The following is a 15,350-nucleotide window of genomic DNA, read 5'->3' on the forward strand; positions in this document are numbered from 1 at the left end:
TTGCAACCCAACTTTCTATATACAGCCTTTGCAATTAAAGAAACTCCTCTTAAACAGAGATAAAAGATAAACCGACAACTCCTGACAATGCATTGAGAAGTCAATGCTCAGAAGCAGTGTGTCAGTTTTGCCTGCAAACCACACGCACACACAGATGATAATTGCTTTTGTAAAATGTTTCCCATAGACTTCATCCAATGCCAGAAAAACTCCATGGCAGGGCAGGCAGTATCCTTCTAACGACTCAAGTAAACTTTGGGTCAAGGTTCATCTGTCTGGGTAACAAACTCACCTTGTACGCCTCCTCGGCAGGATAATTGTGCTGTACGGTTCTGGCAGCTTACATTTGTATTAGTGTGAGTGTTACGTTTGCTTTTACTGTATGGCCTTAACAAAGGCATCCTTACAGTGCATCCTGGAGACAGCTAAACAGGATCTGATCTCTGAACTGGAAAAATGAAAGCCAAGACATAAGCAATATGCCCCAAATCAGCTCACTGAGTCTGGCTCTGAACTCCAGAGCAAGCTGCCTTTGTGTGTACAGTTACTTTCTCTCCTTGCAAGCTGGCAACATATTCTGAAAAAAAATAAAAGTGTTTTCAACAGTTTTGGTTCTTCCCCCAAAAGTCTTGGCTCTGCTCATATGCACATAGTATCATACACATCGTACCCCTTTTGTAACTGTGCCTTTCCTTTAGCACTGGAGCATACACTCTTTTTTCCAGAGCTGGACATTGGTCTGTACGGAGCTTGTTGACTTCACCCTGTGGCAGAGCTGGTTTTTGTTACTTGAAACGCAGACTAGTCTGCAAAACTGGTCTTTGGATGTCAGGCTCCCTTTGACCTTATGCTCTTCAGATTTTAATGTAATATTGCAGATCTACCCAATCACACACAGAAACATAATGAGCAACTGTCAAATGACTTAAATCTAACCATGGTGGCTCAATTGCGAAGATGTCAACCAGACTTCAAGACTTTCAAATACAACAGCTCTGTTTAAAAAGCAAAAAAGAAAAAAACCAAAATTCAACTAAACTGAATATTCTAACCAAGTATGTTTTCTTTTAAATGCAGAATTTGTAGTCAATTAGAAAATTTCCGTAACATAGAAACCCTCTTTCTGCAGCCTAATAAATGCATGAATTAACAAATAGGTTTTGGAAAAGCTAGGAGATTTACAGCCTTTTATCATTCCTTTATTGTGAACGCTGATACTTAAGGAAACATAAAAATAAGGTTTAATCAACACCAATAGTAAATCTGATTTAAACAGTGAAAGGAGCTCTAACCGTTACTTGCTCAAATGGTGTGGACCAAGGTCACGTTTCAACCTTGATCTTGTGTGGAACATTAATGGGCAGGAGGTTCTTTGTAGGATGTATTAAAACACTTTTAAATGTAAATATATATATTATATATATATTTATATTTAAATGTAAATATATATATATCTCTCAAAGACTCAGAACTCATCCAGACAAATTACTTTTATTGAAACCATCCTTAAAGAGAGTAAACAATAATTCAAGCTGACTTTAAACAAGGTGAAGCATTTAATAATCATTACTGTTTATAATCGTATTAGGGAAGAGTCAGTGAGGGGCAAGACTAACTTTTTTCAATTGGAAAAAACCCCAACATTCTGATGACAACTGATAAACTGGCAAGTCTCCCTAGGGCAGTCTGAATCTCTCATTAGCTGAACTTAGACAAGGAAAGTATATCCTAACAGTTAATGCACATTTACACAGTAAGGGACTGTTCAGTCTCTCAAACATAGCGGAGTTATCACAAGCTGGATGTTACAAACAGTTGGCAGTTATTTTAAACAGCAAGGATGATTAAGAGCTGACAGAGCACCAGACAGAATGGTAGATTTTTATCTTACAATGCTGCTGAGTTAAATATCAAAAACTTCTGAATGCCTTAGTGAAAAACGTGTTACAGGGCTCAGCAGATGGACAAGAGGTGAAACAGTGGGCTGCCATGTCAAGAACATTAGACTAGAAGATTTAAAGATCATTTCCAGTTTTAGGATCTGCAAACTTCTTCTAGATCCTGTTCCTCATCCCTGAAACTTAGGAAAGCAACTAAAGGTTCTGTTGTAACCCAAGCACTAATCCATGGTATATGTTGAAGGGGTTGTATGGGTCGGGTTTTTTTTGTTGTTGTTGTTTAGTTTTCTTGGTGTTTTGTTTTTTTTTTTCCTCTCCCCTGAGGTATTTTGGAGATATTATATATTTTCTTTTAGTGGTATGCTTTAACAAAGAACCAACATTTTTTGTTGTTACCTGAGGCTTGTTATATTCGTTCCTAACTCAAAACACTTGTGCAGCTGTCTGGATACAAACAGAACGAATGTTTTATCCTTCAGATACCAAGGAAAGCTGTGAAACACCCTCAGATATGATCAGGATTGGATACCCCTAAGAATCTCCTTGTCATCTGTTATTAGGATCGCATCAAAACAGAAATGGAAAGCAGTAGTATTTTCATAATGATGCAAATTTTAAATTGAGACCATAGAAGTGCTTGAGATTAAGAATGGTTTTAGCAGTAGAAATTGTTTCTTAGAACTGGATGAGGTTTCCAAGTCAAGCAGGGGGTTCTGCTCCCCTTTATTTCAGTAGGATTAACCTGACTGAATCCCAGTGAACTTTGAAAACCACTTTTCCTTCTGGCACAGTAAGCAGAAAGAGGAAACCACACCTTAATGAAAGTACATTATCTTAACTACCCTAGTACATTCATATGTTACTCCCTTTAAAGCTTTACACATATTTATCATGGCAGCTGGAACTGACAGAAAAGCTTCATAATATTAATGGTATTTTAAAGTAGTTATTCTCTATATCCCCTCTTTTTGGAAGACAATTAAAAAAAAAAAAAGATTTTAAAATGCCATTCTCACAGGCTGTTCTACATGCTATAAGTTCACTTCAGTTTCTGCCAATTTCTAGAAGATTCCTTGAGCCAGCTTTTCCAGTTTGAAGCGTGGGGAAAAATTCTGCACAAACAGGCTGACTTCCAACATAAATGAAACAAAAATGAAGGATGGACATTGGGTCAGAAGCAACTTGTATGCTGCTAGAAGTTGCTAGTGTATCACAACAGCTGTTTCTCTGCCTCTTAGAAATTGTTCACTAAATCTAAAAGCCAGCAGCATCGGCGACATCTTTTTCTATAGCTGATGATGGAACAATACTTGCAAAATGAAGATGTAACAGTAAGTCTTAATGAGCATCACAGATTGAAGAAGGGACCTTTTGTTCACCTTCCTCCCCTTCGCCTCACAATTAACATTCTGAGTTAACACATTTTTCCTGGTCTCACAGTGCTGCTTTTACCAACCTCACCTGCATTGGATATTCCTTCACATAGGAGTGTTAAGGGGCAGAAAATCTTTCTTTCTGACCTGCAGTCTTGAGGGAATGTGATCTTTCTGGCCAAGGTTGAATTTTTTTTCCCAATTCTATTTATTTTAGGTTTTTTTTTTTTTAGACAAAGGAGGAGACACTGGTTATTACCCACATGGTTCTGAACTAGAGGTAAATCTAAGTGAAGAAGAACTTTTGCCATAATTTTTATTATCTTTTATTCTATTATGGGGGAGACGGGACCTTTTCAGATGGGAAACTCTGAACATTCTGGTTTTGGTGGCTATTCAGGCACCAAGAAATCACAATTATATTTAAATGTTACTATCTATTTTTGCCTCTTTTTGTTTTTTTTTAAAGAGTAAGCACAAATCCAAATAATAGGGGTTTTTATATGCATTGTAAAAAATTATACCAACAGCTGGGGGTGAGGGACAGGGCAATATGTTAGCTGATAACGCTACTCCTTTCCTTAGCTAGATGGAGGTCACCGACTCAGCTCAGAAAGACATGAGCTACCATCATCATTCGTTTACTCGCCTAGTAGGGGCTTGAGGAGGTAGAGGTTCAGTTTACCACCTCTTGGCATCAACAGGATGATGTTGATCCTGCAACACTGCCGGCTAAGCTCTTACTTTTGCAAAAAAGCAGTCTTAAAAAAAAATGCTTTCTGGGACTGGTTGCAGCTTTTCAGAGCAGACTCAGTTGAAAGCAGAGAAATGGGTACTGTGCCCATCTTCTCGGTGATGTGAGACATAATAATGTCATCTAAGTCTTACCCATTTCCATGGCTCGAAATCAGGCTAAGAAAGAGTTTCAGTACAGATAACTTCCTCTATTCATAAGGGGACTGGATTAGGGATTTTTGATTTTGTTCTGTGGTGTAGATAAGTACAGCTATCTTGTGGTTACCTTTTATTTGACATCATCTGTTTTCAGGCATTTTTCCTTCTCTTAGCAGATGTTATAGCTGATGCTCTTTACATACCTTGCCTGTGATAGCAAAACAATCCTCTCTTACAGAATATTGACGCCACATTTTCTAACATGCAGAGAAGAAAAAATTTCCCCTTGTTTTAATAAGTTAATCCACAAAAGAGGTCCAGCAAGCTGAAGTGAAATACATTAGAGGTGATGACATAGCTGGCAAAGCAAGGATATTAAAAACCAAACTCACCCATAAAAAGTGAGACGCAGGAACCCAATCCTGTGGCCAAGTTTAACCAACTCTCCCTGCCTAGTAGCAGCTCCTGTTAGCAGCACAATTCCTACTTTCTTTAGGGTGCACAGCCACTTGTACGCACTTTCATCATCGTACATGATTTCTTCAAAAGGTATTTTGGGAAGTTGCAGGTCTGAGCCCCAGTACTGGCGTTCTGAAAGGGAAGAAATAAGGAAATAAGTGCTGAGCTGTTTTAGCATCAAAGCTCAGGACATAGTTGAAGTATGAAGTTAATAGGATTTCTATGCATTTGGGAATACACCCTCAATCCTGCAGTCAACCACCTGAAACTGGGTCCCTGAGTTTGCATGGGTAACAAGCAATCTTTATGATGAAATTCAGCAAAACGTTGCAGTAAAGAAATTTTAACTCAGAAGTTGAATGAAAGACCATTTGAAAGGGATATTTTTTTGTTAACAGCACATTAGAAATGTGCATATTCATTTTTTCCCTCTGTACTGGTGACCCATGAGAGTGAAAACTTGAAACTAAGACTGCTTTGAAAGTTTCTTGTCTAGGGTAAAATACCATGGAGCACCCCGAGATCTCTCTTGGAGAGTTTGCTGTATGGATATACAATAATGAAAAGATGATATTCCTGATGAAGGAACAGGAGAAGACACACATCAATATAACAGCTTAGAAGCTGTTAGAGTAATTATATCAACTGCATCAGTGACCAATCAATTTTCTTTTGTAGATTTGTCTTCATGAAATCATACCCAGTTTTGTTAAATTCTGCAGGATGGTGTCATTCCTTCTCTTTTCCTCTGCAGGGATTTTTTTTTTTTTTTTTTTTTTATGTGCCAGCATTTATCTTATTTCAGGAAGATGCAAAGGAGAGCCCAAGATGTTAACAAATCCAAGCACTGCCAGAAGGTAAAGAAAATGATGGAAAGATTGGGCATGACGTAACTTCTTGCTCATCACTCAAACTAAATTGATTCTAAGAACATATGACAATAGAAGAATATTAGAACTGCTACGCCATGGTCAGGCCTTTGCTTGCTGAATAGACCTTGTGATACCAAAAGTGGAAACCTGCATTCTTAGAGGCATTTCTTAGAGGCAGGTATAGACTTGCAGGCAGAATGGAAAGGGATTTTGAGCCTGGTTTTCCTTCAGACCTCTTGCTACTCCCTTCTTTCTTTTTGTCCCCTCAAACCAGCAGCAGCTGCACAGCACATCATCCAAAGCTACAAAAGCAGTGAAAATCTATGCAGCTTTAAAATTAAATGCTGCTTAGCCTGATCCTTTTATGTATTTACAGCTACCCAAATACTGCTAAATCTGTACCTTTCTCTAACAGTATATCTACACTTGTGTCTACAGACGTGGATTTTTAATGCATGACCAATTCTTATTACTATTTTCTAGTATCACAGTCCTGTAATGGTTATTGGCTTTGATTTAATACTGCTTTTTTAAAATTTCATAACCTATCCTAAAGCAGTCACATTCCGGTTCAGCTGGAGAGTTCCCAAATAGATAAATCACCTAATGCAGAGAGGGGAAATAAAACTAAAATGCTGGGTCATAACTCGAAAACACTCCAAATATTTTCTCTTAACTGTATTCTTTTCTGAGGAAGAATGTACTCTGGTGTCAGACAACATGGCCTTATATCCATTGGTAAAGATCTACAGAAGAGACAAGCATAAACATACAGTGACAAAATAAAGTAATAATTAAATATGATCATGAAATCTAGGCAGATTTTTCATTTTATGACAGGCTACACAATCCAAATCTCATCTTCCAACGTGAGTAAGTTCTAAAAGTTATGCCTACAGTATCCTGCACTCAACAAAACCGTACACGCTTAAAATTTTGAGGAGGTTGCACCTGGAAAAGGAAAGGCTTGTTATGTATCTACCCGGGTTAGGTGGACACTAAGCCCCCAGGCACGCCGTGGGAAGGCACAGCCTACTCTGCCTACTTTAAGTGCCAGGATACGTCCCTCACCTGATGAGGCTTCCCCAGAGGAGAACACACAACTCCCCCGGCGTTGATCCTGGCATCTGGTCACCATTGAAAGCAAGGCGATGGATGATTCAGCCACGGCTTCAACTACCGTAGCCAAGGTCTTAGAGCAAAGCCCTTGGTTGTCCCCTCTGCTCTCGAGAAGGACACGCTGCCTGTCACTCCTGGCGTGTCACTGCAGGTCTCTTGGGTGTGCGCTGGCAACCGAAACCAGCATCCTCCTGCACTAGATGTGAAGAGGACGGGTCCCACCAGGCAGATGGAGAGGAACTCGGCTGAGGCTAGCCAGCCCCGTCTTCCCAGCAAGTACTTTTGCTCTGCTTTGCTAAAACCCTTGTGTCTGGGCATTAAGGCGTGAGTGCACCTGGATTCGGGCTGCCTGTAATCAGTTTCTGGGCTGTCCGGTTATTTATTAGTTCTTGCTTTTATTTTTCTTCTTCTTGGTTTATTTTGTGTCCTCTTCCCTTCCTCCTCCACGAGACAACCCTAGATTTTGAGACCTTGACTCAAGTAGAGATAGCAAGACTGGGATTTTTTTCTCTCTCATAAGGTCTTGAACACAAAGGTAAGAAGGAATTCCTGTCAGCAGGTCTAATGAAGAGTGGCTTGTCCTAGCCTGTGTTGGAGAAACTCTCAGTTCCAGTGCGAGCCACAGGAATGGCCCAAATGTTTACAGAGCTAGGCAGTCCCTTCACATGGACCTAAAAATAGCTTTTCCTTTCCTGCCTCCTTTCTATCTCAGGACAGAAGTCCCATGCCTTCTACTTCATTTCTCCTAATTTCAGGCAACATTCACCTTTCTCCAGGTAAGATACAGACACACCGAGATGAAGAATTTAGAACTTGTCTCTCACTGCTCTTCATTTTCAGGTCTTTGGATGGCTCATGGCAAATAGGAAGGGAACGTGCCCACACTCACCCAAGGGTGAGCCAAGTCCTAAGACTAAAGACTTTGTTGCATACAAAGAGTAGAAACAAGTTAAGCAAGAGATGAGGTTTGCCTTAAACACAGACGTGGGCACACTAAAATAATATAACTAGTGACTGGGTGGAAGCATTTTGTAGCATGGTATAAATTCTAATAGCAAAATCAGTAAATGGCATTTTATGAAATAGCTAAGAAAAAACATACACAGAATAAGTAAGCACAAAGAAGACGACAAGTGCACATGCGAAATATCGGAAACAAGTAGAAGTAAAGTATGAAAGAGGGGAAAAAACCCCACACGTACAGTAGGTAGAGAAGATAGTAATTGAAGGTAAAGTAACCCCACAGGACAAGAGGAAACATGCTAGAAAAAAACCCACAAAGGAAGTCCTGCTTGCAAAAAGAAACCAACTCGGTCAAGAGGAGGTGTGCTGTCCCCCATTCTCTCAAGGGGTGGAAGGAGAAGAATAAACCACCAATAAATAATGAGAAAAAAAAAATGGAAAAAAGAAGGTATCATACTTCAGGTCTGGCTTCCTTCACCAAAAAATACTCCTTCCCCCTCACCTCAAAAGCAATACAAACCCCAGCACCAACTCCAGGACACAACTACTAAACCCTGGGTGCTGGCTCTCTGCTGTTTTATACTCACGGCTAATTTAGGACAAGCTTGTTAAGGACTAATTGTTTGCCTGTGTGTTGATGGTGATTAAGAACTAATCCTTGGCCACGCGTACTGCCAATGAATGTCAGTCTAGTAGAGCCTTGTTTTGAAGTTTCAAACTGCGCCGATGTCTTTTCAACGCATCACCAAATCTGCAACCGCTATACGTAAAGGTACGTACGGACAGAGGGCCGCAGAGATTCAGTTGTACCAGACAGACAAGACAGAGCTTGAGAGCTTTTATCCTTCTGCTCCAAACGCAGCACCGGCACCCTCGTACTCCCCAAAGAAAACCGCGCGCGCGAGGTGCTGCGGGGGGGGGCGGGAGAGCAGAGCTCCTGCGCAGACGGGGCGCTGGCGCGAGCGGGACGCGGGCATCCCCCCGCCGCTGCGCCGGGGACGCCTCGCGGAGGGGGGGCTCTTCTCAAACAGTGATGGGGGAGCCGGGAAACCAAACCGGCAGGCACCCGGGGGTGACACCGGCGCTACGCTGGAGCCCCCGCGCAGCCACGCTGCTTCCCGAAGACGCGACAGAGCAAATTGAGACAGGGGTTCCTTGAGGTGACACGTAAAAGAAAAGAATAAGTCATTACTGGTAAACAAGCTCAGGGTCAAGCTCTGGGGACCACGCTGGGGTCACCTGGGGACAACCAATTAGCCCACGGGGTTACTTGAGGTCAACCAATTAGCCCATGGGGTTACTTGAGGTCAAATTCATGCCTTGAGACCACACTGGGGTTACTTGAGGTCAAATTCATGCCTTGGGACCATGCTGGGGTCACTTGAGGTCAACCAATTAGCCCATGGGGTTACTTGAGGTCAAACTCTCTCTCTGAGGACCACGCTGGGGTCACTTGAGGTCAACCAATTAGCCCATGGGGTTACTTGAGGTCAACCAATTAGCCCATGGGGTTACTTGAGGTCAAATTCCCTCTCTGGGGACCATGCTGGGGTCACTTGAGGTCAACCAATTAGCCCACGGGGTTACTTGAGGTCAAATTCGTGCCTTGCGACCACACTGGGGTTACTTGAGGTCAACCAATTAGCCCATAGGGTCACTTGAGGTCAACCAATTAGCCCATGGGGTTACTTGAGGTCAAACTCACTCTCTGAAGACCACGCTGGGGTTACTTGAGGTCAACCAATTAGCCCATGGGGTTACTTGAGGTCAAATTCGTGCCTTGAGACCACACTGGGGATACTTGAGGTCAAATTCATGCCTTGGGACCATGCTGGGGTCACTTGAGGTCAACCAATTAGCCCATGGGGTTACTTGAGGTCAACCAATTAGCCCATGGGGTTACTTGAGGTCAAACTCTCTCTCTGAGGACCACGCTGGGGTTACTTGAGGTCAACCAATTAGCCCATGGGGTTACTTGAGGTCAAACTCGCTCTCTGAGGACCACACTGGGGTTACTTGAGGTCAACCAATTAGCCAATGGGGTTACTTGAGGTCAAACTCACTCTCTGAAGACCACGCTGGGGTTACTTGAGGTCAACCAATTAGCCCACAGGGTTACTTGAGGTCAAATTCATGCCTTGAGACCACACTGGTGTTACTTGAGGTCAAATTCATGCCTTGGGACCATGCTGGGGTCACTTGAGGTCAACCAATTAGCCCATGGGGTTACTTGAGGTCAACCAATTAGCCCACGGGGTTACTTGAGGTCAAATTCGTGCCTTGAGACCACACTGGGGTTACTTGAGGTCAAATTCATGCCTTGGGACCATGCTGGGGTCACTTGAGGTCAACCAATTAGCCCATGGGGTTACTTGAGGTCAAACTCTCTCTCTGAGGACCACGCTGGGGTCACTTGAGGTCAACCAATTAGCCCATGGGGTTACTTGAGGTCAAATTCATGCCTTGAGACCACACTGGGGTTACTTGAGGTCAAATTCATGCCTTGGGACCACGCTGGGGTCACTTGAGGTCAACCAATTAGCCCATGGGGTTACTTGAGGTCAACCAATTAGCCCATGGGGTTACTTCAGGTCAAACTCCCTCTCTGGGGACCATGCTGGGGTCACTTGAGGTCAACCAATTAGCCCATGGGGTTACTTCAGGTCAAATTCGTGCCTTGAGACCACGCTGGGGTTACTTGAGGTCAACCAATTAGCCCATGGGGTTACTTCAGGTCAAACTCACTCTCTGAAGACCACGCTGGGGTTACTTGAGGTCAACCAATTAGCCCACGGGGTTACTTGAGGTCAAATTCGTGCCTTGAGACCACGCTGGGGTCACCTGAGGTCTAATTCATGCCTTGGGACCACGCTGGGATCACTTGAGGTCCAGCAATTAGCCCATGGGGTCACTTGAGGTCAACCAATTAGCCCATGGGGTTACTTGAGGTCAAATTCACTCTCTGAGGACCACGCTGGGGTCACTTGAGGTCAACCAATTAGCCCATGGGGTCACTTGAGGTCAAACTCTCTCTCTGAGGACCACACTGGGGTCACTTGAGGTCAACCAATTAGCCCATGGGGTTACTTCAGGTCAAACTCCCTCTCTGGGGACCACGCTGGGGTCACTTGAGGTCAACCAATTAGCCCACGGGGTTACTTGAGGTCAACCAATTAGCCCATGGGGTTACTTGAGGTCAAACTCCCTCTCTGGGGACCACGCTGGGGTCACTTGAGGTCAACCAATTAGCCCACGGGGTTACTTGAGGTCAAATTCGTGCCTTGAGACCACGCTGGGGTCACCTGAGGTCTAATTCATGCCTTGGGACCATGCTGGGGTCACTTGAGGTCAACCAATTAGCCCATGGGGTTACTTGAGGTCAAACTCACTCTCTGGGGACCATGCTGGGGTCACTTGAGGTCAACCAATTAGCCCATGGGGTCACTTGAGGTCAACCAATTAGCCCATGGGGTTACTTGAGGTCAAACTCTCTCTCTGAGGACCACACTGGGGTCACTTGAGGTCAACCAATTAGCCCATGGGGTTACTTCAGGTCAAACTCACTCTCTGGGGACCACGCTGGGTCACTTGAGGTCAACCAATTAGCCCATGGGGTTACTTGAGGTCAAATTCGTGCCTTGCTGACCACACTGGGGTTACTTGAGGTCAACCAATTAGCCCATGGGGTTACTTGAGGTCAAACTCTCTCTCTGAGGACCACGCTGGGGTTACTTAAGGTCAACCAATTAGCCCACGGGGTTACTTGAGGTCAAATTCGTGCCTTGAGACCACACTGGGGTTACATGAGGTCAAATTCATGCCTTGGGACCATGCTGGGGTCACTTGAGGTCAACCAATTAGCCCATGGGGTTACTTGAGGTCAAACTCTCTCTCTGAGGACCACGCTGGGGTTACTTGAGGTCAACCAATTAGCCCACGGGGTTACTTGAGGTCAAATTCGTGCCTTGAGACCACACTGGTGTTACTTGAGGTCAACCAATTAGCCCATGGGGTTACTTGAGGTCAAACTCTCTCTCTGAGGACCACGCTGGGGTTACTTGAGGTCAACCAATTAGCCCATGGGGTTACTTGAGGTCAAACTCGCTCTCTGAGGACCACACTGGGGTTACTTGAGGTCAACCAATTAGCCAATGGGGTTACTTGAGGTCAAATTCCCTCTCTGGGGACCATGCTGGGGGTCACGCGAGGTCAACCAATTAGCCCATGGGGTCACTTGAGGTCAACCAATTAGCCCACGGGGTTACTTGAGGTCAAATTCCCTCTCTGGGGACCACGCTGGGGTCACTTGAGGTCAACCAATTAGCCCATGGGGTTACTTGAGGTCAAACTCTCTCTCTGGGGACCATGCTGGGGTCACGCGAGGTCAACCAATTAGCCCATGGGGTTACTTCAGGTCAAATTCGTGCCTTGCGACCACACTGGGGTCACTTGAGGTCAACCAATTAGCCCACGGGGTTACTTGAGGTCAAACTCACTCTCTGAAGACCACGCTGGGGTTACTTGAGGTCAACCAATTAGCCCACGGGGTTACTTGAGGTCAAATTCGTGCCTTGAGACCACACTGGGGTTACTTGAGGTCAAATTCATGCCTTGGGACCATGCTGGGGTTACTTGAGGTCAACCAATTAGCCCATGGGGTTACTTGAGGTCAAATTCATGCCTTGGGACCATGCTGGGGTCACTTGAGGTCAACCAATTAGCCCATGGGGTTACTTGAGGTCAACCAATTAGCCCGTGGGGTTACTTGAGGTCAAATTCGTGCCTTGAGACCACACTGGGGTTACTTGAGGTCAAACCCCCTCTCTGGGGACCATGCTGGGGGTCACCTGATGTCAACCAATTAGACCACGAGGTTACTTGAGGTCAAATTCATGCCTTGGGACCACACTGGGTCACTTGAGGTCAACCAATTAGCCCATGGGGGTCACTTGAGGTCAACCAATTAGCCCATGGGGTTACTTGAGGTCAAATTCATGCCTTGGGACCACGCTGGGGTCACTTGAGGTCAACCAATTAGCCCACGGGGTTACTTCAGGTCAAACTCCCACTCTGGGGAATCATGCTGGGGGTCACCTGAGGTCAACCAATTAGCCCACGGGGTTACTTGAGGTCAACCAATTAGCCCAAAGGGTTACTCGAGTTCAAATTCGTTCCTTGGGACCACGCGGGGGTCACCTGAGGGCAACCCACTGTCTAATTATTTAAACTTTTCATAGCTATTCACGACGGGGTTGCAGTACAGTCTTGCGTGCGCCCAAGTGAGTTTGCCATCAGCACAGTCTTTTCAAACCCACCCCATAATGATGTGTACGATTTTGGAGGTTTTCACCAGAACAATGCGGCGCTGCCCGCTGTAGTTTGTCTTCTGTTGCTTTCTCCCTAGGAATGCTGTTATTATTTATACTGAGTTTTTTGTGATTTAATATTGCCCTTCTTTTTAATGCAAGTAAATAAGGTTTCTTCTCTGCGTGGCGCTTTCATCCAGCCATTCAAAACTGTCAGCCTTTCAGCTAGAAGGTGTAGGATTTGTGACAAACTCTGTTTGCCTTAGACTTTCACCCTCAGCTCCCAGAACTACATTGTTGAACTTGATGAACATCGTTGCAGGAAAAAAAAAAACCCATCCATTTTGGCGGAAAGCAGACCAGCGCCAAGAACAATAAAAGATTCTCAATGTACTAGTATGAAGAATAAAAGAGCCAGGTTGAAAAAGCTTTTCAATATGAAAGCTGTGAATTATGTGACACTTTTTCCCGGCCGAAACTGATTTTTAACTCTTACCAAAAGGTTGCCTCATCTGAAACCAAGGCCATTTTAATGGCCAAAGAAAGATGTATACAGAGAAGGCGGCAGGTTATGGCTCTCCGCATGGCTGAGCACCAAATGCTTATCTCTCAGGCTGCAGCTGGAGACATCCTCGACTTCCTCAGTGGGCAACTATGGATTTTTCCTCCACCGCCTTTCCACAGCAAGATCCTGCGTCTTACCCACACAGCTCAACATCGTGCATCAAACCTACGGAGTACGTCAGAGGAAACAGTTGTACAATTAAAATTTCCGGCAGAGCTCTGTGAAGACGCTTGCTCAATAACCTGAGGCCAGCGGTTTCCGTTGTCCGTGTCCATGAAATATTTTTCATCAGAGAGTCCAACTGGAGGAGCTCTCTACCACCGGAGCTGCCTCACACCTCTCTCTAGGAGTTTCACTTGCTTGTAAAGTTGGTAAACCTTAACCATTTGGGCTGAGGTTTTCCATGGCAGTATCTGCCGAAAATAATTTTGAGAAAGCTTGAGCAACAGCAAAAATGGATCAAAAGCGTAGACCAGTGAAAAACGAGTAGTTTGGCCAAGTCAAAATTGCTACATTGGCTTAGCAGAGAAGTTCTAGTGCTTTCATTCTTTCGAGTGTCAAGTTTGGCAAATAAGTCGGTCACGCGTTAGGAATGTACATTTGCCATTCCTGTGAAACTCGTCAAGTTTGGCCAATGCTCACAGCTTTGGAAAATATCACCTTGCTCCACAGACTTCTTTTTTTTGTTTGGCAGTGAAATTGTCCAACTATTCCTTTCACATTGGGTATGCTCCAGACCTTGGGTGAGGGATATAGCAGGACCATTGCAAAACACAGATGAGGAAAGTAATTTCCATGTAAAATTAGCAGACTCACAGGGAACAAGGCCAAATATAGCACCATCTGTGTGCTTCCAAAATTGTGTAATTCTAATCTCAAACATCCATTTCCCTGGGACTTCTCTTGCCTGTCGGTTTCAGAATATTCTGAAGTTTGAAAAGACCTATAATATAATATGACTGTTCTTCCTCAAGTGATGGGACCTGTCACTGACTTCCCCAAACTGATGTATAACTGAGCTCAATATTCATACTTCCCATGATTCCACACATAATTTTGCACAAACTCAAATCATGTTCATATCATACCAGTAGCATACAAGAGATCTAGAAAAAAAACACTACTGATATAGAGTCATTTGTCCACATGGAGAAGGTAGGACAAATCGAGATGCTGCAGGAAGAACCTCTTTGTTAACCATCTGTTTAAAACTACTTCAGTCAGGTATATTTTAAGATTTTCAGACATTTGCAAAATCAAATTCATTTCTTTTAATAAAAGGCAGTGCTGTAGCCGTTCATTAGCGCAGGCAAAAATTTATAATAACTAAACCCCGTGATTATTTTGGCCTCAATAGTCACAGGCCAAGGTCACTTTGTTAAAATAATCAAGATTTTTTTTTTTCCCCCCACCAGACTAATCGTGCCAGGACAATTTTGCTAGACAACCCCGAAACAGATAGCACCTAAGTTATAATGGCTCCAGTGCATTCAGCCAAGAACTCAAGAGATCGGTAAAGTAGACAGAAAGGAAAAAGGCAGGAAATTAATCATGGAGCCCAAAGCTGAGCTTCTCACCAGGACACTTTCTGGAGTCTGCCAGTTGTTAATGCAGTTAACTTCAATGTAAATTGTCTGTGCTACTGGCAGAGGACACTGGACTCCACAGCTGTGGGTCACATTTGGTACTTTACAACTAACAGTGATTTTCTTCTGCGGCTGAAAGAATTCCAGAGAAGACTGTCCTAAAATACTGCACAGTGTCCCTGGACCACTGAACCCATCCTGGTCTTTTGTTTATTTGTTTATTCATGGGGATTTTAAAATAGTAAAGGAAGTTTAAAAGAGTACAGAGTTTAAAGCCCAGTGAAATGGTTGCCCCTGCACCTGAAAGCAAGCTGC

General features: G+C 43.9%; 1 protein-coding gene across 1 annotated transcript in view; it reads right to left on the reverse strand.

The window, feature by feature from the left end:
- BBOX1 (gamma-butyrobetaine hydroxylase 1) overlaps positions 1-15,350 on the reverse strand; it is a 38,773-nt gene that overhangs the window by 10,574 nt on the left and 12,849 nt on the right. Inside the window, exon 4 of the mRNA XM_030039366.1 lies at positions 4,558-4,756. Within this exon, the coding sequence (XP_029895226.1) occupies positions 4,558-4,756 (199 nt within the window). The remainder of the gene's footprint in view (positions 1-4,557; positions 4,757-15,350) is intronic.

The sequence above is a fragment of the Aquila chrysaetos genome, chromosome 16 (assembly GCF_900496995.4).
Source record: "Aquila chrysaetos chrysaetos chromosome 16, bAquChr1.4, whole genome shotgun sequence".
Lineage (NCBI taxonomy): Eukaryota > Metazoa > Chordata > Aves > Accipitriformes > Accipitridae > Aquila > Aquila chrysaetos.